The sequence below is a fragment of the Odocoileus virginianus genome, chromosome 11 (genome assembly GCF_023699985.2).
Source record: "Odocoileus virginianus isolate 20LAN1187 ecotype Illinois chromosome 11, Ovbor_1.2, whole genome shotgun sequence".
Classification (NCBI taxonomy): Eukaryota; Metazoa; Chordata; class Mammalia; order Artiodactyla; family Cervidae; genus Odocoileus; species Odocoileus virginianus.
In genome coordinates this window covers 8373680-8399134 of record NC_069684.1, presented here as the reverse complement: position 1 = coordinate 8399134, position 25455 = coordinate 8373680, and the positions used below count along the sequence as shown (strand labels likewise).

The 25455-nt window shown below is 38.9% G+C and overlaps 1 protein-coding gene across 6 annotated transcripts in view; it reads right to left on the bottom strand.

Annotated features, from left to right (window-relative positions):
* RCOR3 (REST corepressor 3) overlaps nt 1-25369 on the bottom strand; it is a 52118-nt gene extending 26749 nt beyond the window's left edge. The window contains exons 1-7 of one of the 6 annotated variants that reach the window (XM_070473898.1): nt 24969-25368; nt 24454-24510; nt 15581-15658; nt 12948-13000; nt 10527-10688; nt 8983-9107; nt 8032-8110 (exon numbers count right to left, since the gene is read on the bottom strand). In XM_070473898.1, coding sequence (XP_070329999.1) covers nt 8032-8110; nt 8983-9107; nt 10527-10688; nt 12948-13000; nt 15581-15658; nt 24454-24510; nt 24969-25137 — 723 coding nt within the window. In that variant the 5' untranslated portion in view covers nt 25138-25368. Of the gene's footprint in view, nt 1-8031; nt 8111-8982; nt 9108-10526; nt 10689-12947; nt 13001-15028; nt 15380-15580; nt 15663-24453; nt 24511-24968 lie in introns of those variants that run through there. The other 5 variants (XM_070473899.1, XM_070473895.1, XM_070473896.1 and 2 more) reach the window with 5 other exon arrangements.
* Between the last annotated feature and the right edge of the window lie 86 nt (nt 25370-25455).

Below are 25455 nucleotides of genomic sequence, written 5' to 3'. Positions count from 1 at the left end.
TGAAAGTAAGGAATAATGATAGACCGGTCAAACACAACAAAAGAAAGATGACAGAGCTATCAGTTCAGTTCAGTCACTCAGTCATGCCCAACTCTTTGCGACCCCATGGACTGTAGTAGGCCAGGCTTCCCTGTCCATCACCAACTACTCCTGGAGCTTGCTCAAACTCATGTCCATCGAGTTGGTGATGTCATCCAACCATCTCATCCTCTGTCATCCCCTTCTCCTCCTGCCCCCAATCTTTCCCAGCATCAGGGTCTTTTCTAATGAGTAAGTTCTTCGCATCAGGTGGCCAAAGTATTGGAGCTTTAGCTTCAGCATTTGTCCTTCGAATGGATATTCAAGGACTGATTTCCTTTAGGATTGACTACTTTGATCTTGCAGTCCAAGGGACTCTCAAGAGTCTTCTCCAACACCACAGTTCAAAAGCATCAATTCTTTGGTGCTCAGCTTTCTTTATGGTCCAACTCTCACTTTCATACATGACTACTGGAAAAACCATAGCTTTGACTATATGGACCTTTGTTGGCAAAGTAATGTCTCTGCTTTTTAATATGCTGTCTAGGTTGGTCATAACTAGTGACTAAACCACCACCTAGGTTGGTCATAGTTTTTCTTCCAAGGAGCAAGTGTCTTTTAATTTCACGGCTGCAGTCACTATCACCAATGATTCTGGAACCCAAGAAAATAAAGTCTGTCACTGTTTCCATTGTTTTCTCATCTATTTGCCATTAAGTGATGGGACCGGATGCCAAGATCTTCATTTTTCGAATGTTGAGTTTTAAGCCAGTTTTTCGCTCTCTTTCACTTTCATCAAGAGGCTCTTTAGTTCTTTGTCGCCTTCTGCCGTAAGGGTGGTGTCATCTGCATATCCAAGGTTATTGATATTTCTCCCGCCAATTTTGATTCCAGCTTGTGCTTCATCCAGCTCAGCATTTTGCATGATGTACTCTGCATATAAGTTAAATAAGCAGGGTGACAATATACAGCCTTGACATACTCCTTTACCAATTTGGAACCAGTCCATTGTTCCATGTTTGATTCTAACTGTTTCTTCTTGATCTGCATACAGATTTCTCAGGAGGCAGATAGAGCTATACCAGACAAATAATCTTCAAAAGCAGAAGACATCAAAAGAGGTGAAAGGATCATCATATATAGATAAAAGTTTCAAATTCAACAAAACAGTTTCTACACATCTAATAAATAATAGCTTCAAAATACAGTTATTTTTCAATAATCCATCAGATAAGCACATAAACACCAACAAAACCAATACTAGCAAGCAGGCAAGCAGTAACAGAATGTTGATTTCAATCATACTAACTGACAAGCTTAAATTAAGACACATTAAAAAAAAAAACTATAATCAATAATTAAAGTATATATTACTCTCAAGCACACATCCAACATTCATGAAAATTCAACATTCTACATTTGGAGGTTTTTAAAACATATCCTCAAATGCCTCAACATTCCAACCACTGAGAAGAGAGACTCTCTATCCTATTCTCCTTGATTCTGGACCAAGTTCAGTAGCTCACTTATAACCAACAGAATGCAGCACGTGTGACACTGAGTAATTGCAAGGCTTGGCCAGAAATGGCTAGGTACCTCTCTGTGCTTTGGGGATGGTTACTGTGGAGGAAACCAGCCATGATAAGAAGCCAGATTACTAGGGGACCACCAGGCTAGAGAGGAATGCTAGCTGACAGTCAGGTGAGCAAGTCCGAAACCTTCAGTAACATCCTACCTGATGCTGAAACTTAAAATTATTCTCTCTAAAGTCAGGAATAAGACAAAAGTATTTGCTAGTATAACTTCTCTTCAACATTACACTGGTGACTCTAACCAGTTCAGTACGGGCAGAAATAAGAAGTATTACAAGGACTGAAAAGAAATAAAACTGCTATTATTTTCAGATAATATAAACCTCTATATAGGAAATGCAAACTAATCTACAAACAGGTAACAAAGATTTCATTTCTCTCAAGTTTATATATAGATTCAATGGAATATCAAGTAGAGCTTTCCTACTTTAAGTTTGAGATAAAGGTCCAAAAATAGCCAAGGAAGCCTTAAGAAGCACTACTAAGTAAGGGGAATTCTCCCAGCAGCTATCAAGGTTTATTATAGTTATACTAATTATTGTGCAACTGACAGGAGAAGCAGACTAAAAAGCCAGTGAAAGTGCATGTTAGTCACTCACTCATGTTTGAGTCTCTGCAACCCCACAGACAGTAGCCTGCCAGGCTCCTCTGTCCATGGGATTTTCCAGGCAAGAACACTGGAGTGGGTTGCCGTTCCCTTCTCCACGGGATCTTCCCCACCCAGGGATTGAACGCGGGTCTCCTGCACGGCAGGTGAATTCTTTACCGTCTGAGCCGCCAGGGAAGCCCCTAGAGAGCCATACTTATATGGAAACGTCATCCATGATAAAGCTGATATGGCAGACCAGCTGAAAGAGATGAACTCATTTTCACTTTTTTCATTAAAAAAAAAAAAAAGGGTCTCTATCTGACAACGTAAACCAAACCTAATTACTGACAGATAAAGGACATAAGTGTAAAAAGCAAAATTTTAAAATTTACAGGAAAAAAGACAGAATATTGAAATTTGAGTATTTATGTACTTTTGATGAAACAGCTGTTCATCAAAGCATGTAAAGAGTAAAAAAAGATAAACCAAGAACTGCTAAAAGATCTCTGCAACACACTTACCCAAAAAATTAGTATCTAGAATATACAAGGAATTCAGTAAGAAAAAAATTCATACATTCTCTTTAAGAAAAGGACAAAACCAAACCAACAGATAAAAAACAAACACAAATAAGCACTTTTTAAAAAAGACACAATAATATATAATAAACAGATGGAAAAATACTCAGCCTCATTAGTAATCTGATGAACTGAGAACACAATGAGATACCATGTCAGATGATCAGATTTCTACTATCTTCTAAGTCTTATCACATAATGTATTGGCAGTGAATGTTGCGTGCTCGGTCATGTCTGACTCTTTTGTGACCCCGTGGAGTGTAGCCCGCCAGGTTCCTTTGTCCTTGAAATTCTCCAGCAAAGAATACTGGAGTGGGTTGCCATTTCCTTCTCCAGGGAATCTTCTTGATCCAGGGACTGAACCTATGTCTCCTGCATTGGCACACAGATTCTTTACCTCTGAGCCACCTGGGAAGTCCTGAAGTATTGGCAAGGAAGTTGAGTAATGAGTACTCTCATAGCCAATAGAAGTAAATCCAGTGTAGAAAATGATTTGCCATTATCTAGGAAAGTTAAACACAGTTATAGTCTAAAATAGAGTGGTGCTAGTGCTAAAGAACCTGCCTGCCAATGTAGGAGACATAAGAGACGTGGGTATGATCCCAGGCTCAGGAAGATCCCCTGAAGGGGATGGAACCCACTCCAGTATTCTTGCCTGGAGAATCCCATGAACAGAGGAGTCTAGTGGGCTATAGCCCACAGGGCACAAAGAGTTGGACACGACAGAAGCGATTTAGCTCGCACACACCCAGGAAAAGTTAAACATGGTTACAGTCTAAATATCGTAATGCCACTCCAAACCACTGTAGGGTATTACTACTCACTAAGTCATGGTTGGTATTTTGGTGGAACAATCTGCCCCATGCACTTCAGGAGAGCTGAAGTGGGATGAAGGCATCCCTTTCCCAATATGCTAAGAGTGTCCGTCAACCAGAAACACCTCCATAATTTTTACATGTCCCTTATGCAGGTAATACTAAACCTTGCTGAGAACTGCTATTGCAGAGCTGCCCTTCTGAATGTGTGTATCCAGGATATGCTCTTATCAGTATTGTTCATAATAATAAGAAGCTGGAAACAATGCCCATTAATTAGCGTAGGTAAGTGGTGGCACATGCATACAATGGAGGCATACGATTTCCTTCCAGGTTCCCACTGGAAAGAAAGGAGTGGGGTGCAATAAAGAAAACAAAGGACTTCTGTTTCTTCTTAAGCTCAGTGATGGACACACTGGTGTTTACTACTATTCTTCAAATTGTACACAGTCTATGGTATATATAGTTTCATAATTTTTAAAAGTTAAAAATAAAACCCTTTCCATATAACGCGTCATTAACTTGCAGAAGCAGCTCTATGTTAAAGACAATGTTGCAGCATCATTCCCTGTCTGGTGCCCCTATCATCTGGGAAAGAGCAGAGAACTGAAAAAACCTGCTGACACACAGTGCCAGCCCTGGACCACAACCCTGTACCACGTTTTTAACACTTTTTTTTTCATTTATTTTTATTAGTTGGAGGCTAATTACTTTATAATATTGTAGTGGTTTTTGCCATACATTGACATGAATCAGCCATGGATTTACATGTGTTTCCCATCCTGAACCCCCCTCCCACCTCCCTCCCCATCCCATCCCTCTGGGTCATCCCAGTGCACCAGCCCCGAGCACTTGTCTCACGCATCCAACCTGGACTGGCGATCTGTTTCACACTTGATAATATACATGTTTCGATGCTGTTCTCTCAGATCATCCTACCCTCGCCTTCTCCCATAGAGTCCAAAAGTCTGTTCTATACATCTGTGCCTCTTTTTCTGTCTTGCATATAGGGTTATCATTACCATCTTTCTAAATTCCATATATATGCGTTAGTATACTGTACTGGTGTTTGTCTTTCTGGCTTACTTCACTCTGTATAATGGGCTTCAGTTTTATCCATCTCATTAGAACTGATTCAAATGTATTCTTTTTAATGGCTGAGTAATATTCCATTGCGTGTTTTTTAACACTTTTTAAATTTTACTCCCCTCACTGTCTTTTGCTAACGGCATGAGATCACCGGCAAACAAAAGACCAAATGTGTAAGTATCATCTTGCATGATTGAACAAAACAGTGTTCCACATATACACGTATCCTAGGTAACTAAACACAAATCCCTAATTTCTCATATTTGTACAGCAATTCAGAGTTTATAGTGTATATTCTTCTCTGTTAAAATATATTTGACTGAATGCCTACTATGTACCGGGCCCTGCAGTTAAGAGTCATTTCTCGCTCCGTAAGAGCTTACAACTCAGGGACAGGCAGGCAGGTGAGGGGAGATCAGATGTACACAAGTACCACTCAGCTCAATGAAGACTGCAATGGATTTAAAGAAAAACAAGGAAGCAATCAGATCAACATAAGGCAAGGGGAGTTCATAGACAAGCTACATATTGCAGAGTTATGAGGAATTTGCCAGACATATTCAGGAAGAAAGGGAATGCTAGAAGAAACAGACCAACAAAGAGCAAAAGCCAGGGCACTAAAACGCTTATCTGAAATTCTCTTAGTAATGTGAAATAACAGGGTAGGGTGGAGAATGTCTAACTAGAAAGATTGTGTTTTATCCTATGGACAAAGCCAGAGGAACTGTAAAAGGTTGTCTTGACAGCAGTGTAGAGAATGGACTCGGAAGGTGTGGTGCAAAGTCTGGAGATAAGGTAAATTAAGACAAGATAGAAAATGTCAGTAATTCAGAAAAGAGATGAGAACCTAAAAATAAGGCAGTCACCTAGAAGACCAAAGAGAAAAGAATAAAATTCACCGTTATTAGAGAGAGAATTAGAAACAGTAATCACACAATGAACAGAGTAATTGAGAAAGAGAAAAAGAAGTCACTAAAACTCAGATACAATGGTTAAAAGTGGCTTCCACGCCGGCTTGGCGGCAAAGAATCTGCCTGCCAGTGCAAAAGACACAGGTTTGATCTCTAGGTCGAGAAGATCCCCCAGAGGAGGAAACTCTCCAGTATTCTTGCCTAGAAAAGTCCATGAACAGAGGAGCCTGGCGGGCTATAGTCCTTGGGGCCGCAGAGTTGGGCACAACTGAGTGACTAACAAACACTAGTTAAAAAGGTAGATGGGAATCAGAGAACGGTGTTTTGAAAGTCAAACCCAGATTGTCAGAACAGGGGAGGGGTCAGTAACTTGAAATAATACAGGAAGCACAAGGAGAATGCAAAGTAACCCATCGCTGGATGTGGCAGTTAGGAAGGAGGTCACTGCTGACCTGTCAGCAGTCTGAAAGAAGTAAGGGGCAGCAAGCGGAATGAAGCAAACTCAAAGAGTGAAGGAATGCTAAGGTAGATAGTGACTCTTGTAAATGAAAGACTGGAGCATACTTCTGTGCTGCAGTGAAAAGGCTGAAAGTATGACAGAGAAACTGATGGAAAAGGTCCTAGAGGCAATATACAGGGACAGGTAGGATCAAACTAGCAATGAAATTATACAGAACAAGGGGAGGGACCATTCTTACTGTGAAAGAGAGGCATGCAGCACAGACTGTTCATTCTGTAATTTCATATTACTGCATTTGTGACATTTTAAAAGTCTGATCCTATCAAGCACCAGCAAGGAAGTGGGAAATGAGTACTGTGTCAAGTGCTAGGGGGTATCAGATGTTCCAGGGTTACAGAAGCCCTGACCTGAAAGAGTTCACAGCTTAACGGGCAAAAAACAATAATTTTAATATAATGTCCTAAGTGTAAACATACTCAGATTAAAAAGGGTAGTGTGGTAGCACAGAAGTTAGGGGAGGGGCTGGAATTTAAGGGCATTCCTGCTTGATATTTTCTCCTTGAAACAGAAAGTGAAGTTATCTGCTGAGTTTTTCAGGGGAGAGGAGAGGCGGTAGGTGATATGTAGACAAGGATGAATGTTCAAATACTTGCTTACACAATAAATTTTATTCAAGATTTATTATGTACTGGGTACTATAATAAATGCTTTTATATATATTACCTAGTTGATTGTCAGAACAAACCTATTATTTTAATTTTACCAATGGAAAAAACAGAAAATTACAGGTTAAAAATTGAGAGATGCTAAGGGTTACACTGAGATTGAAAACTATTTTTTGCAAGTAGCAACAATGTACATGATTGTGTAATCTTCTCTTGTAACCCCAGACCAAGAATAGCAATTTATCCAGCACTGTGGGTTTACAGGGTTAGAGAAGGAGCAGCAGAAGAGTGAGAAATAGGGAGTCACAGACACTAAGAAGAGAGCAACTTAGGGAAATGGCCATTTGGCCTAAGGTTCAGGGAGACAAAGAGGCTTGGGAAAAAACCAAGCAATCAGGGAATCTGAGAACATTTAGCAGTAGTAAGAAAATCAGTAAAGTATCAAGCTAAGTAGAATTTTTCAAATTTCACTGACGAAAGACAACAGGTACCAGAATGGGCCATGGCATTGAGTTCCTTAAGAGGAGGAATGTGAGTCATTAAATTGGATGAAGTCACATTTCTGTCTCCAATTTTCAATGTTATTTTCACAAGCTGCCTATACATCACAAGCCTTTACCCACTGACATGTGGTCTATGTATTTTTTACAATTATGTAATTCCTTGCCTTAATAAATGAGCATGTATATCAATTTAAAACTGTTCAAGATTCTAAGCCATCACCACTACCATTAAACTGAGTAGTATGACTGCACTTCTAGTTGGAAATTCTTCCATCTCTTCCTTTGAGGCAGCTTTCAATTTTCACTGCTGTCAGTATACCTGGTACTAATTTCTAATTTGTTATAAAATGGAATAAACTAAATGTTCTCCAAAAAAATATTCTACACTTAATATTGTCTCATCTAAGAGTGATTTTACTTCTTTTCTATGGATTAAAGAACAGGTGCTGTGGGTCGTTTCCTGGGGGCTCAGTGGTTCCCAGTTCTCACCGCTGTGGACCAGGTTCAATCCCTGGTCAGGGAACTGAGATCCTGCAAGTTGGGTAGAGTGGCCAAAAAAAAAAAAAAAAAGAACAGGCATCATAGGAGGGCTTTTATACCTCTGAATGGATGAGTTAATCCCCAAATTACTTAAACTACTGGCTAACTGGAGTTCTTGATGTTTTTGCTTTTCCAAAAAACTTCAATTAACACTGAAATTTACTACCTTCTAATCCATTATATAAAAATGCTTTTCTTAATATGAAGTACTGCTCATTTTTTTGGAGTGAATTTGTAGAACAATTACAAGCACTCTAATGATCATCATTACCTCTTTCTTGGCTTCTTTTTTGGGATCATAATCACTATCGTTTCCATCCACTGGGTGTGTTTCTTCCACGTCATCATCACTGAAAAGAAACAAAGATTAATACATTTAACTCACTTCTTTTTATTCTATTCCAGTGTTCTTATCAAACTACAATATACCTATCTAGTAATTTTACTAAATATTCCCCAGGAGTTATCCTTAGGAAGACAAGCTTTCATAATTTAGATTCCTCTAGTGTTTAGAAACATTTATCCTTTTAGGTATATAGAATCATTTAAGCAAACATTTACAGCTAAAAAACAGAGACTTAATAGGAAAGATATTTAGAAAGAAATATCATTTGGGAGAAAGAACATACATGTTAATTTGATGTAATATTTATTATTTCAGTTCTCCAATTGGAGGATAAAGACAGACAAAAACCAGAAAGCAAACGATCTTTTATACTACCAGAAAGACACAGCTACAATAATGTGGACTTCAGTTATTCAGATAACTGTGGAAAGACCACCTTCCAGAGAATATATTTCTTTTTTTTTCCCCTTACTTTTTCAGTGTACAGCTTGGCATATGGGATCTTAGTTCCCCAACCATGGATCAAACCATGCTCCCTGCAGTGGAAGGACGAAGACTTAACCACTGGACCACCAGGGAAGTCCCAAATATATTTTTTTAATATAGTCTAAATATATGTACTGAATATATCAATAGGGAAACATTTGTGATTAGTTAAAAACAATTCAAATATAACTCAGTAGAAAGGTTTGCTGACTATGATTAACAGTTAAAGAGTTGAAGAAAGTTCTTACTATGAAAATTTCTGATCACTCAGTTCTTCCTGTCAGAGCAGAAATAGGAATATAAGGATAAGAAGCATTTACAACTGTGATCACTATTCTACCTTAGGAAATATAAGCAATACCTGTAACTATATAAAGGCATCCAACCTACCTGTCACCCTGATTATGTCTATTGGCTAGTTTACGAGCCTGGCGATCCATTAAGCTTGTCCTAGATCGAGTTTTTTTCCAGGAATAGTAATATTTCACAAGGCTAGCAATTGTCTTATCTGGAAGCTTGAAAAAAAAAATCATGTTAATATCAGCAAGTTTTTTCATAAACTCTGATTAACAGAATAATATTTCTGATATTATTCTTTGATACTTAGCAAACAAAAGCATAGACGAACAAAATTTTCCCAGGTACCTTTATGAATTATAGAGTTAAAAAGTGCAGCTACAGTCATAGAATCCCACCATACCTATGTCACTGATATTTGTAAATAAATATTCCTATTTATTCTGAGCAGAGAAAGGAGAAAAGGATGTCACAAACTAATATGATGAGAACTGCCCCAGAAGTCCACAGCAAAATGGTTAATAGTCCACATGTGTTTTCTTAGAGAGTTACTCTGCTCTTTCCACCCCCCCTGTAAACTGGATTTTTATAAACTGATTTATAATTCATATATCATAAAGTTCACTAATTTAAAGTGTACAATTCAGAGGTTTTTAGCTTACCCACTAAGTTGCACAACTATCACTATTTAATTTCAGACATTTTTGTAACCTCAAAAAGAAACCTTAAACTTTATTTTTTTTAAGAAACCTTAAACTTATTAACAGTCACTCCCTACTCTCCCTTTAACCCAGACCCTGGCAATGACTAATCTACTTTCTGTCTCTACAGATTTGCCTCTTCTGGATATTTCATATAAGTGGAATCACACAATATGTGGCCTTTTATGTTTGGCTTCTGTTGCTTAGCATGATGTTTTAAAGAAAAGTGATTCAATATCATTTTGTTTTAAATCCAGGCTTTAAGATGATAAATAATACAAACAGACTTGGATATTAAAAGGACAAATGATCATGCACTACTTTGTCATATTGACAAACTTGGACATACTCTTCCAATTAAAAATGTTTTTTGATTATGGAAGACACTTAGATATATCTGCAAACATTTCTAATTTCCAAAATTCAACTTAAAAGAGTTTAATGCAGCAACTTCTCAGAGTTATACAATTTTGACTAGAAACACAAAAAATTTGAGAACTAGAAATAAAGAGCAGTTTTTCTTTCAACAACAACAACAAAAAAGGAATGGTTCCTGAAAAACATTGAAATGATACAGAATTTCTATCAACAGTTTTCATATCCAAAGGAATATAAATTTGAAAATAAAATCCTCATGTTAAAAATGAAACATTTAATAAAACTGAAATTATGAGTTTTCCTGAAATGATAAACTTATTTAGTAAGTCTATTAAATATATACTTATCATAATTGTAATTTATTACAATGAAATGGAACATAATGATCACGTATTAAGAATAGTTGTAGAAATAAGACTATAGGCAAATATTTCTATTTCAAAATATTTTTAACAATTAGATTGGAAAACTTTTTTGTATTTAATAATTAGGAAGTGTTTAACAACAGAATTAGGTATCACTCAGGTATGAACCACAGTAAAAGCAAAATTACCATACCATTTGCTGAATCCTGTGAAAGCTCTTCCCATGAAAACTAAAGGCTTGTTCAAATAGGACTTTATCTTCCACTGTCCACTCATCCGGAAAGGGAGTGAAATTAGGGAGATCAGCAAGGGACTTCTCAATGTTATGTTTATGCCAGAACAACATGCCAAGTGCCTTTGAAGAGAAATCATTCCCCTTTGGTTTTAATGGACTTATGTTCCATCACACTTGAGAGAGTTCAACACAAATCAGGTTAAAGTCTTAAGCCTATGACTTCAACTGAAGATACATTCAGTTTGGGGCTTTTAATCAGGGTACCCAGGTAACAGAGTTCTTTTCTTGCTTTCAAATCAGGGCCTCAGAATAGTAAATGTTCTTACATACCACATCTGCTGTAGAATCTAGGAAAAAGTGAGCTGAGGAGAGTGGCTATAATTACTAAAGCAGGTCTGTAGGCTCATATCAAGACTTTCACTCACATTTATTCATTTGTCAAGTGTAGGGAAAAATATGCTAAAAGGAAAAATAACCTGTAAGTCAATACTTGAATGAAACTATCAATTATAACATAAAACTAGAAGTGCTCAGACAAGACTTAGTAGAGAAATATTTGTTTAGCCTGTTAGAAGTATTCTGGGCTAAACACTTCTAAGAAGTAAGCAACTTTAACACTATTTCACCACATATATTTCTAAAGTTCTTTATTATCATAATGGACACAAAGAATTACTTTAAGGCATATTAATAATTTCAATGAATTTATTACCAAATCATAGGAAAACCTGAAATGGATAATTTCTGACAATTCAACAACTTTCCCCTCTATTTTAAGAGGTACACCTTTATCTTTTTTTTTTTTTTTTTTTACACCTTTATCTTTACTGTAAGGTACTGATACTTTGGCCAGCTGACTCACTGGAAAAGACCCTGATGCTGGGAAAGATTGAGGGTAGGAGGAGAAGGGGACGACAGAGGATGAGATAGTTGGACAGCATCACCAACTAGATGGACATGGGTTTGGGTGGACTCTGGGAGCTGGTAATGGACAGGGAGGCCTGGTGTGCTGTGGTTCATGGGGTCGCAAAAAGTCAGACATGACTGAGCGACTGAACTGACTGACTGACTGCCTGAGTATCATTTAGGGGATAAAGATTTATTTTTCAAGAGGAGAGACAGCAACTTTTTAAACAGCATTAATTTTTCACTTTGGTAATACTCTAGTACTTTGGTAATACTCCTTGAAAATGAACATGAAAATGAACATATATAGAGTCACATTTCAAAGAATTGACCTTATCAAATAGTAAAAAAAGTCAAGGCTTAAAAACAACATACATAATCAAAGTTTTCAAAACCCACAGAAAAGTTAACTATAAAGATTAACATCTCAATCTCACCAAAATGATTTTCTATAATTTAACCATGTTACTAACTATAAAATTAGCTCTTAATAATCCAGGTAACAGAGAGTTCACTTATTTTACTGTTAATTCTGACAGAGGTTGATTTTATACTTAGTTGAAATGAAATTTAAGAATGTCTATTTTACTTTCACTGTCCATGTTCTACATTCCCATTTTACTAGGGATAATGGACCGTATGTCATATATGCGTGTGTGCATGCTTAGTTGCTCAGTCCTGTTTGTGATGCCTCAGACTATAGCCTGTCAGGCTCCTCCGTCCGTGGAGTTCTCCAGGCAGGAATACTGGAGTGGGTTGCCATTTCCTCCTCGAGGGGATCTTCCCGACCCAGGGATCGAACCTCTGTCTCCTTGCACTGGCAGGTGCACTGCACCGCCTGGGGAAGTCTCGTACCACATACATCTTTTAAAGTTATCTAATTGTTTTTTAAAGTCCTTTGTCAATTATTTCCTTCAAAATTTAAAAATCTTAAATATTTCTTTAAATAAAAAGTTTAGTTTCTAGGTCTTTTAGGTTGAAAAGTCAGAGGATTACCTCTGCTTAAAACACTTTCCCTTTTGGTGAGTATTTGCTAGAGTGATCCTTAAGGCTTTCAGATCTTTAAAAACTCGGAAAACCCCAAACCCACAGAGGTGTTGAGAGACACGCTCAAGCCCTTGAGATTCTTTAACAACGAAAGGTCGGACTTTGCTACAACCTCCCGGGTAGCTCAAAGAGTAAAGAAACTGCCTGCAATCTGGAAGACACGCGTTCGATCCCTGCGTTGGGAAGATCCCCGGCAGAAGGAAACAGCAACCCACTCCTGCCTGGAGAATCCCACAGACAGAGAAGCCTGATGGGCTACAGTCCATGAGGTCGCAAAGAGTCTGACACGACTGAGCAACTAACACTTTCACTTTCATAAAGTTGGTCGAACTTAAGCACTTTCTTAAGACAGAAACTATCATGAGATGTTCCTGGATTTGATAATTACTGAGGCAAACCTTAATATTAAAATGTTTCTCTACATACCTGTTCCACATTGTAGCCATGTTTCTCCTTTGCAATTGCAATATATTCATCCACTGTAACGAAACAGTGTTATATAATTAATTATTCTCATTTACTTCATCAGGTTGACTTTGCTTTTTAACAAAGCGAAATTTAAAAATAATTATACTCTAGGGATAAAAAAAGCCAAAGTCATTTTCCATAAGACATTATAAAAAAGACTTTCACTTCTACGTACAGATCAGAAGCTCACTTGGTTTAAAATTTTACTTAGTATGCCTTATCTCCATGACCATACAGCATATACTTATTAAATTCACTGACATGACTAATTATTTTTGTATTATAAAAAGACCAATCTGTGGTCAGCCAACAGAGCCTAATTATAGTGTAAAATATTAGGTAGCTTCTATTGCAATATTTATTTAACGAGACTTAGCTATTTAAGACCTCATCTCATGTTTAGAGTTTTCCCAAAGCTTTTACCTTCCCATATTTGATTACTGTATAAAGGATGGTTTATCTATAGTTTTGCCAGTATAGTAACAATTTAAACATGCTTCAGTATGCCTAAAATTTTCTTCAGCTCCTCCTGCTAGCTATACAAATGGTACCTATATATTCCATTTTCTTTCATTCTCAATTATTATAATCAAGCAAATAGTTGTTTAAATAAGCACAGCTTCTATGATGACATATATATACAGGCAATTTCAAGGCCTTATTGCCGAGAAATCTGCATTTCACATTTAGGACTCATTTTTATGCAGTCTTTCTTAATCCTATACAATATAAATAAATAAATTCTTTAAGCACATTTTTGAGAAGCAGCGGTTAAGAATTCTGAACTGAGAACAGATAGCTAGTCTACCAAGACTTGATTCCCAGCGCTATCACTTGTTTTTGGACTTTAAACAATTAACTTGACCTTTTTGTACCTTAGTTTCTTCACTATAAATAGTGATAAAAATAGTACTGTTTTCAGTACTATTCCTCCTAGGATTAAATGAGCTAATATATGTTAAGTGCTTGAAGCAGCATCTGGCCCATTTTAAGTACTTTCTAAGAGTTTGCTGATGTTAATAGTACTGTACAGTTTAATATATAAATATGCTATTGTAACAATAATGCTGTTAGATTAACAACTAATTTTTATGGGTGTTACTGCATCTCCCTAAGATTGCAAGCTTTGGAGAAAATCCAAATGCTATTTTCTATTTAGAACTCATAGTATTTCAACATATGACAGGTCTACATACATGCTGATTAACAAAAATGTACTGCAATCCTATAAATAGAAGGTTAAATAAAACCAATCAACCTGTGGTTCTCAACCTTGGCTATGCATTTAGGATCAGCAGAGGAGCTCTAAAATAGCAAGTCCTGGCTCCACCCCCTAAACTTTCTGATTTAATTAGTTTGAGGTGGAGGCCAGACATCAATAGAAATTTTTTTTAAAGTTCCCCTAAGCAAGTCCAAAGCACAGCCAGGGATGAAAACCACTGCCCTAGACCTTCACTGGGATAACAGAGGTGGACGCACCACCGCCAGGACATGTTGGCTTTCTGAATTTTGTTTTCCACTTTGCTAAGAAATACACCATTATATAAAATAGTGCTAAAAAGGCAAAAGACAATGACACTCTGATGCTCAGTTTATGAATGAAAGCATCTGCCTATAAGAAAGACTAAACTGAAAAAATCTGACAATCTCTTTCAGGTTCCTCAGTACACAAAATATACAATTTAGTGTTTTCAGTTACAAATACCTCAAGGGCATTAATTCCTAGATTACCAGCTAGACTTTTTGCTGGTATTCTGAAGCTTGTAAACAGGAAGAATTATCAGGTATGCAAAATAACAGTTTTCAATTTTTAGTTCTCTTACTGCATTAATAAGTATGACATACTGTGCACATGATTTATAGGACATTGTTAATTTTCATGGGACTAAATAAACCAGCATGGGACATCTTTTGAGATTTGGTAAATATTTTAAAAAGACAAATTTATTTTACAGCTGCTAAAATAGCTGTTCAGTGGTTTTTGTTTTAATAAATCAAATGATAATTGAGTGGAGGGGTGGGGATCTTAGTTTTGTTACCTGCACGTTTCCTATATCTGATGTGCCGCAAAGGATCAGGTCCGCTACATCACATTGAAGTCTAAAGCCACACCATGATTCAAGAAGTGCATGGTCAGTGATCCAGAAGGTCTCCGTCCAGAAATGGAGAGCACAAAGATGACCTGATTGATGGCTGCTGAAGTCAGTTCTTTCCCCTTTCCTCTTTAAAATGGTAATGATAGTGGGCTCTTGGAAGTTTGAAGGCATTTCTTTACAGCTTCATATACTGAGGAATAGCCTGTGCAGATGTCTACATTGTAACTCCCTCCCCTGCTTCAGGATTTAAGCAGCAATGCCATCAGATCCTAGGTTTTTTCAGTCTTCCTGGGCCTGACACAAATTGGAATGATCAACCCACTATCTTTCAAAAGGAAAAACATTCTAACATAGCAAGCTCCATCCAAAAAACAAAATAAAACAAAGACAAACTATTTCTTATGAGATCTAAAAGATCCAAAAACAAATATAAGTTGCATTCTGAATTGGTTGATTGATTCCCTACTTACATAGACATTGTTTCAAAAAACTTACATTTGGCATCTGGGATACTATGATATGGAGACCACACAAGCATTCCTCCATTGTCTTTATCTGTGTACTTTGTAGCACCTGGGGGAAAAAATTATTTTGAATATGATGAACTTTATTCACATTCAAAATAAGTATAAGCAAAATAAGCTTTATTTCTATTTTAGTACAGTACCTGCAAAAGATGACAAGAAACAAAGTACAGAAAAACAAAGAATAAAAACAGATTTACACTAAGTATAGTAAATATATCATTTGTGGATATGAACAAAATTTCAGAAACACTGAAGCTTACCCTCTTTAAATTAAAAAAAATACTCTATTATAACATATATTTTATAGCCCTATTTCTCAACAGGTAATAAATCTGATTTAATCTTCTATACGTTACTTGTTGTTTAGTTGCTACGTCAAGTCCAACTCTTTCGTGACCGCATGGACTGTAGCCCACCAGGCTCCTCTGTCCATGGGATTCTCCAGGCGAGAATATCGGAGTGGGTTGCCATTTCCTTCTTCAGGAGATCTTTCTGAACCAGGGATCAAATCCCCATCTCCTACATTTGCAGAAGTCTAAATAATAATTCCTACTTAGGAATTATTAAAAATTCCAGAGAAGCCCGTATCTTACTTAGGAGTTATTAAAAACTCTTGACTTAAAAGCCCATACCTCAGGTGATAATTGTTTTGCCCCATATCTAAATGAACCGAGATCATTATAATTTCTAAACACTTGTATCTGCTTTTTATTTAATCTTACTCCCTTGCTAGGAGTCTGCCAGTTACTCCTTTTTAGAGTTAATTTAATTACTTCTTATATCTACAAACATTTGTACTCTGTGTAAGGGAAAAACAAAGTCAAAACATGTAAAGTTAATAATGCTATTTCTTCTTAATGTAATCTGAGAGACTACCTCTACCTAACCCAGAAGCACACTACTGCTGTTTATAATTTATTTGTTACAATCTAAAGAGTCAGGAAAATCAAACACTATTGAAACTGCACATAAATTAAGATGAGACAGAATGAACAAAAGGCCTGACAGAGTTATCCCGGAGCCAAGTCCATGCCAGTAGGTTCTGTCTTTAAATACTTGGTGGTCTTTTTCTGGCTTCTTCCTAATTCTTTGATGCATTCAAGTTAATTAAAGCATATGAGCTGTTGATAGCCACCAGTAATTAATGGCTAGAATTTCAAAATTACTCATAGAAAACATTAATAGAAATCTGAAGTTAAACTGTAATCATTTATGAAGTTATAAATAATAAATTCAGAATAAAAACCATTCATTTCCAAGGGTAAATATAACTATTACTACACTCCCAACTAGAGACTTCATCTATCAAGCAATAATTTAATATTATTCAGTAGTTCTTTACTGAAGCTAAAAATTGTTATGTATGTTTACTAAAAAATTAGGGATGGAGAAAAAAGAATACTGTAAAAAGTATTAAAAAAATAATAATTAAATATAAACCTAAAAGAAAATCTACTGCATTTTGTCCTAAGTATCTTTAACGAAAGGATGAAAACAGGAATTGAGAATTTAAGAAAATCAAGTTTGAAGGATATTATCTAAAATTTATATACAATGAAATTAAATTTTAAGCTATCTTTTAAAAACTCCAATATTAAGATATATATTTAATTTAACCACATAAAACAAAAACACAAAAGTAGAAGTTAAACCACTCAGAAATAGACAACTTATCTAAGTTGGTTAGAAGTCTTTATTTAATAAAATCTTATTGCTATTTCTTGGTGAAGGCAATGGCAACACATTCCAGACGAGTGTACTCGTCTGGAAAATACCATGGACGGAGGAGCCTGGTGGGCTGCAGTCTCTGGGGTCGCAAAGAGTCGGACACGACTGAGTGACTTCACTTTCACTTTTCACTTTCATGCATTGGAGAAGGAAATGGCAACGCACTCCAGTGTTCTTGCCTGGAGAATCCCAGGGACAGCGGAGCCTGGCGGGCTGCCGTCTATGGGGTCGCACAGAGTCGAACATGACTGAAGCAATTTAGCAGCAGCAGCAGCATTGCTATTGCTGGGCTTCCTTGGTGGCTCCGTGGGTAAAGAATCTGCCTGCAATGCAGGAGACCTGGGTTTGATCCCTGGGTTGGGAAGATCCCCTGGAGAAGGGAATGACAACCCATTTCAGTATTCTTGCCTAGAGAATCCCATGGACAGAGGAGCCTGGCAGACTACAGTCCATGGGGTTGCAAAGAGTTGGACACAACTGAGCAGCTAACGCTTACTGCTATTTCTAGTGAGTATCCTAAACTTCAGTCCTTTAATATGAGACTCTTTTTCACAATAGATTGTGATGCTAATTTAAATACCACTTAATAGAATATGGAATGCAACAAAGGTTTCCATTAAGTCTTGAGTCTAACCAGCATACATGCTTAATATTTAGACATATTTCCTTGCATCTGATCCTTGTATTACAAAAAGCTTGAATTAAAATATTTTCATTAAATATCTCTTCTTAAACTGATATAAACTATTTTTTGTACTCTTGCTCATGAAGAACAGTTAAGTTTCCTCATAAATTCTTATCACTGTAATTAAGAGCCAGATCCTTTGACAGAAACTGGCATCCAAACTGTGGGGACTAACATCTCTTCTAATGCAGGTGTATGGTGTGTGCATGTGTGTGTAGCAATCACATCTGGTGGTAGAGTGTGTGTGCGTGTGTGTAACAATCGCGTCTCTGGCAGAGAACGGTTACTTAGGTATTTCATAATGTTTTTGCCCTAGCTCTTGAACTGGATGCCACCATTTGCAATCATATATGTGACCAGGTAGGACCAAAAGATAACTGACGTCTATAGGAAACCAGAGATATTTTAGCACAATGGTTAACAGAGTAATCACTATAGAGACAATCTCCAGGTGTGAATCTCAGCTCTGCCACTTCCTAGCTTTGACACCTTGAACAAATTTATTTAACTGTCTGTGCCTCAGTTTAACCTATCTTTAAAAATAGGGATAATGAGAGCACCTTCTTCACAAAGTAGTTTAAAAATGAAGTGAATTCATATGTGTAAAGGACTTGGCATATGATAAGCACTACCTAAGACTTATTGTCATTACTACTATATACTTACTGAAGATAGTTCTTTAAGTTCCATTCTTAGTCTACACTGGAAAGGCTTCTTCTTATCAATCAAAAATATAAATGAATAAAATCTCATGGGGCTCTAACTCAAACAGCTGATGACCTCTGTTACCAACCCTTTGAAAATAAGACTAAATAGCTAAAATGACTTATTTTGTTTTACTGACAACTCAGCCTGATTCCTCTTCCTATAAAGAGTAACAGAAAGTAACTTGCATGATTAAAAACAATTTACCTCTCAGGATGACTTGCATTCAGTAAAGCCTTACCCTTTCCATCATAAAAGTTGAAGTAAACCCAAATATTTAAAGGACATAAACCAAATGCTTACTTTGCTTTTACCTGTAAAAATGTTTATGATTATACCTCAAGGGCCAACAAAGGTCCATCTAGTCAAAGTTATAGTTTTTCCAGTAGTCATGGATGGATGTGAGAGTTGGATTATAAAGAAAGCTGAGCACAGAAGAATTGATGTTCTTGAACTGTGGTGTTGGGATAAGACTGGAGAGTCCCTTGGACTCCAAGGAGATCCAACCAGTCCATCCTAAAGGAAATCAGTCCTGAATATTCATTGTAAGGACTGATGCTGAAGCTGAAATTCCAATACTTTGGCCACCTGATTCGAATAACTGACTCACTGAAAAAGACCCTGAGGCTGGGAAAGACTGAAGGCAGGAAGAGAAGGGGGACGACAGAGGATGAGACGGTTGGATGGCATCACCGACTCTATGCACATGAGTCTGAGTAAGCTCCAGGAGCTGGTGTTGGACAGGGAAGTATGGAGCGCTGCAGTCCATGGGGTTGCCACGACTGAGTGACTGAATAACCAAAGAAGTTCAATCCTCCTGAAGTCTTTCAGAGCCCCTTAACTACAGTAGGTAAAGTACATGTATGAGACCAATTTGGGGAAAACTAACAACAAAAGACATTTCGATTAGGATTTCTATACCAATAGCAAGTTTCAAAGAAAGTACAAAAATATAAATCTATCTCTTTTCAGATTTCCTTTAAGACAGTCAAACTAAGGATTTTGATGGAAATCATGGAACAAATATTCTATATAAAGAACTTAAATACTGAGATCAATAAGACACTCCAAATTTTTTTAACTCTGTTTATAAACTAGGCTCTGAACTATATATACTTAATTCATCAATTTCAAACTAAGGTAAACAACAACTTTCCAAGGGGTACACAATCAAGAATAAGTCTTCTGAGAACCAATTTTCAGAGCATCAACTTCCCGGTTTTCTTTTCCAAGACAACCTGCCTGAGAAGTCACCTTCAGTCTAAGCTATACACTTAAGCTACTTCTGACCTTCTTCTTCACAAATGTCCTTCCCTCACTCAAAAGAGAAAAAGGAAAAAAAGGCAGGTCTCTCACACAACCCAAATCTTACAAGAGTACATTGCCTAAAATTTAAAAACCACCATGTTGCCCAACAAAATATCAGTAAAACTCTCCTTTACTCAAGTTACCATGATTATTACAATCTTACTTAATCATGCATGATTGTAATAACTCCAGACAGAAGAATTAAACATTTAGAACCTTATGTTCACAAGAGTACATGATAGTACAGAAACTGGACAGGTGATCAATAAAACACTTTTAAGAACAAAAATGTTTTATAAAATTGTGAGGAAAATGCATGGAAATTACAAAAATTTATACATTTTATAAAATAGATCCTACCACATTACTAGAGTATTTACATTTAATTGGATGTGTTTAAAATAAGTTTATAACAACTCTATTTCCAGTGTTAACACTGGAAATTATATCTTTCAACTAATAAACTCAATGACAAATAACAGATGTCAACTTAAAAATATGTGAATCTATTTTTCAAATTTCTTTTGAGTATGCAACAAAATATTTTGAAGGCCACTGCCTTATATACACTCAGTTCAGCTCAGTTGGGTCCGGCTCTTTGTGACCCCATGGACTGCAGCACGCCAGGCTTACCTGTCCATCACCAAATCCCACTCAAATCCATGTCCATCAACTTGGTGATACACACTAATTTTTACTTAACCGTATAATATAGTTATTATTATCTTCCTTTCACAAATAAGAAAGCTAAGGCCTGGACACATTCAGTTCATCCAAGGTCACAATGCCATAGTGGCTAAAAGGCATATGATAAGAGGTAAGACTCTCAATCACCACACAAAACTGCTCCTCATGACGTAAGTATAGTCAGAAGGCACTAAAGAAAAGTTGGGACGGCCTAGCAAATAATCAAAAGGAAAGGAGTCACACACACACACAAAAAGAATAAAAAATCTGCTTAGTAAATTTTTATAAAGGCAGTTAGCAATGGTCTGTTAACTAACATAAACTGTTTCTAACCTCTAACACCAGGAATTTCAATTTAAGTCTCAGTTCACTCATGTTTTCTAAAACACTCATTTTAGTTATTCTTTCTGTGCTTAATTTCTATCATCACCACAATCATCTCCTCCAGTAAAAATATCCTCCATGAAAAAAATCCTCTTTTAATTTTCCTCTATTCTGATCATACTAATCTTGGTATCTAAGAAAATTTTCTTTCAAATGACTTGGATGGCTATGGGTGAGCAATCATGAAGACAGACTGAGTGGTTTATAAGACTAAAGACAATAGTATGTAAAAGAGAAAAGGAGAGGAGCTGACCATTTCTCAACTTCTATCATTAATTAATAAATACCTTTCCATTTTTCTTCTCTTCCAAAGAAATATGTGACGTTATGACCCAATGGTATTGAATTGATATGGAGTAAAAACTTCACACAACAGCACAAACACTTAGAATAAGATAGAGCAGTGTGCCATGTCGAACAGCACAGAGACTCAAAATTGCCTTGTAAAAAATGTCTAATAATGATAGTCTACATTTGCTTGACAAAATTTGCCTATAACTACAGAAAAGCCCATCTAAGTTTAGATAACTGGTTTTAGTTGTGCCCTTGGGTTCAATATTCTGCAGACTATTGAGGATAAAATGAATAAAAACATACCTCATTTTATTGTGCTTCACAGCTATTGTGAAGGTTTTTTTTTTTTTTTTTTAACAAATTGAAGGTTTACAGCAAGCCTGTGTCAATCAAGTTTATCAGCACTATTTTCCAATAGTATTTGCTCATTTCTTGTCTGTGCCACATTTTGGGAATTCTTGCAATATTTCAAACTTTTTCATTATTATTACAGTTATGATGATCTGTGATCCTGGATGCTACTACTGCAAAAAAACTATAACTCCCTGGAAGCTCAGATGATGGCTAGAATATTTTAGCAATAATGCATTTCTTAAGGTATGTACATTGCATTTCTGGACCTAATGCCATTGTACACTTCTATATGCACTGGGAAAACAAAAAATTCATATAACTTGCTTTATTGTGACATTTGCTTTATTGCAGTAGTCTAGAATCAAACTCACATCTCTGAGGCATGTCTGCAGATGAATTTAAAGAATATGACATCTGTCCTTATTCTAATAAAAAGGATCAGTGAGTCTGAGTAAACTTAGTGAAAATGTAACTTTAAAAATTGCAATATTTGTGATTTTTCCCTCAAATATTCTACTTAGGCAAAATATGCAAAAATATGATGATCAAGGAAATTGGGTAATAGAAATAGTGGCCATGTGAAACCACATAAAAAGTACTCTGCACTTTAAATGAGCTATTTTTCTAACTTTAAAATTGGCTCTAGTAATCCTTTGCTTGAAATCTGTTCCCAAAATTGCTACAGGGAACAGGTCATGGCATGCACACATCTGTTTCAGCATGAAGTCCAGCTCTTTAACACAAGACCCCTCATCAAAGACCCCTCATCAACTTGTGTCTATTTGGGACACAATAATGGGACAATAAGCCATGTTTATTATGCTGCTGAGTTCTAACTGGGAAATAAGTTTATCAATTCCTAAAAAAAGCGGTAAGCCAAGGAAAGCCCCAAATCAGAAAGATATAAAGATATGCAGAATCATTCCTCACCATTAAGAGGAATGATAATTTAATAATGGTAATTTAAATTTAACCTCCAAAGAGTACTGCCATTTGCCCACTCATATAACCTTAGCAAGAATTCCCTATTTTTATTTCCATTTTATAGCTAGGGAAACTGAGGTTTATGGAGGGTCAAGACCTGAGTGATTAATTCAGTCTGTCTTAAGCCAGAGTAAGCTTCCAAATGTTAAGCTAAAATCTGAGGCAGCAGTCATGTGGAAGCGCTATTCACCTACTAGCTACATTAATAAAATTTGTTTCACAACATTTAAAATTATTTGAAGCCCTCCAGCACACACACTGATAGCTTTTGAATAAAATTTATTAAGAGTCATGTCATTTAGAAGGCAACTCTGACCTAGTAAGCACTCCTGTATCATTGTTTTTACCTAGTGAAAAATAGCCTGCACTGACAATCCTTCTATTTTACCCTCTCATTATTTTACCTTTTCCTTTAGGACTAGAAGAGCTGCCTAAACCCTAAACATCCTTAAACGGTTGGTAAATATCACTTTGCATCGCAGCAATGGGCAGAAGAATGAAAATACCCATGGATAAACCACAAGCAAAGAAACATGCAATCTTCCCTAAGAAAATACAAGTAAGCCCCATTAATATCTAATACAGAATTCAAGAGTTCGACACAGACACGACATTACAATAAGTGGGCAATGGGCAAGGAACTGACCAAGTGCAAGAGGTGGTGGGTTGAGGGGGGTAACAAAACCCTTCCAAGTCTGCCCAAAGCCTGAACGGAAGAGGGTCTGGGATGGGGTGGGGAGGAGGAGACACGCTCCACTCCGAGAGGCTCCAACAAGGGCGCCTCCATATGCGGAACTCTCGCCCAATCCCCGTCCAGGCTGAGATCCCGTGACCGCCAGGGAGCCTGTTTGGAGAAAAGTAGCCAGGGAGCCCGCAAGCCGGGCTGGCAGAGGACGCTGGAACCTGGCTGCTTGGGGAGAAAATGTCTCCTTGGCAGCTGCGGTCACTTGTCCTGCGGTCTCACTTCCCCGGGGCTGGCTCTGGAGCGAGGTGTGCCTCTGGCTTCTCCCCACCCCCTTCCCCCAATCCCTTTCGCTCCGCGGCTCCTACTCCGCAAAGCGGTCGCCACCAAAGCTACACCACCTAGCCAAAAAAGAGAGAAAAAAAGAAAATAAAATAAAGAAAATCCCGTGTGTGTGAGCGCGGGTCAGGCAGGGCTCGCCCTCGGCTTCGGCCGGTGACAGCCGCCGGGGATCGCCGCCAGGGCGGAGCGCGGCCCTGGGCTCCCGGGGGCTGGGTCGGGAAGCCACTGACATCTGCACGGTTCTACCACACACAGCCCGCACACCCTCTCCTCCAGCTCTGGGGCCCGCAGCCGCTCCACCCCCGGCCCCCGACCCCTCGATTCCGCCGAGGGCCGTCTCCCTCCGCTCACTCCGGGATCAAGGCGGGTGGAAAGGTGAATGCCACCAGCGGGCAAGTGGCCTCCAGGGGAACCATGTTAACCTTGCAAGGCACGCATCTGCCCACACGCCCTGTGTCACAGCCCTGCCAAGCGTGACATGACAGCCTCCTGCCAGATGCCTGCCCATCCCAGCCCCACGTCTCCTGCCAACCGCACACCCGGACCCCAACCCCGCCCGTCCGCCCTCTACCCCTTTCCACCCTAAACCAGTCCCAGAAAAGGAGATGGGGGGGGGGGGGGGGGGGGGGGGGTGGGGGTGGGGGGCGGGAGGAAGAAGACAGGATTTTGCTTAAGCAAACAGATTTACCTGGATCAAATTCGGGGATCCGAGCTTGATATTCAGCTCCGACTCTCATCCCAACATCTGCAAAGCAATGTCAAGAAGGGGGGAAAAAAAAGAAAAAGAGAGAAAGACGGGGAGGGGAAAAAAAGAAAAAAAAAAGAGAAAGGAAGAGATACTTAATAAAATATGAAAATTGCAGAAAGGGAGGAAAAGAAGCGGCGGGTGGATGGGAAGATATTAACTCCGGGCACTCCGGGAGATGGCAGCGGATGGGGGCGGGGAGCTGGAGGTGCGGCGGGGCGGGGGGGGTGCGGGCGAGGGCGGAGGATTGGTGGAGGGCGGAGGGAGAGGGTCGCGGGGTGCGGCGGGGGGTGCTGCTGCACTGCACCGGGAGTTCGAGGCTACCGCAGCGCCCGGGCTCCGAGGGGGAGGGCGGGCGGGAGCGCGGCGAGGGGAGGGGGCTGGGGGAGGGGAGGAGAGAGGCACGGGGCGGGGGGGGGGGGGGGCCGGCGGGCCGGCGGGGAGGAGTTCGAGGCTACCACCGTGCTCGTCGTCGCTGCTGCAGCCGCTCTCGGGCTCCGAGAAGTGCAGCCCGCCGTTCGTGGACGAGGCGCCGCCGCCGCCGCCGCCCGCTGGGCTCTTGGCGCTGCCGTTGGCCGATCGGTTCTTCCCCAGTAACTCGGGCCCTTTCTCCATCATGCCGGGCATGGTAGAAGAGGGGAGGGGGAAAGGTGAGGGGGGAAGAGGTAGGCGTCAGGGGGAAGGGGGAGAAGGGGGAGATGGCTTCCGAGCGCGGGCGGGAGAGGAGAGGAGGAGGAGGAGGAGACGGCGGCGCCGGCGGAGGAGGAGGAGGGTGTTAATATGGAGCCGCCATAACCGCCCCGGTCCGGCAGTAGCGCAGTCGCCTCACAACAACCCGCCCCGGCCCCGCCTCTCTCCCCTCCTCCTCCTCCCGCCGCCCCTCTCGGCCGCGCCGCGCTCTACGCCGCCGCCGGTATCACTCCGCCCCGCAGGGAGGTTCCGGCC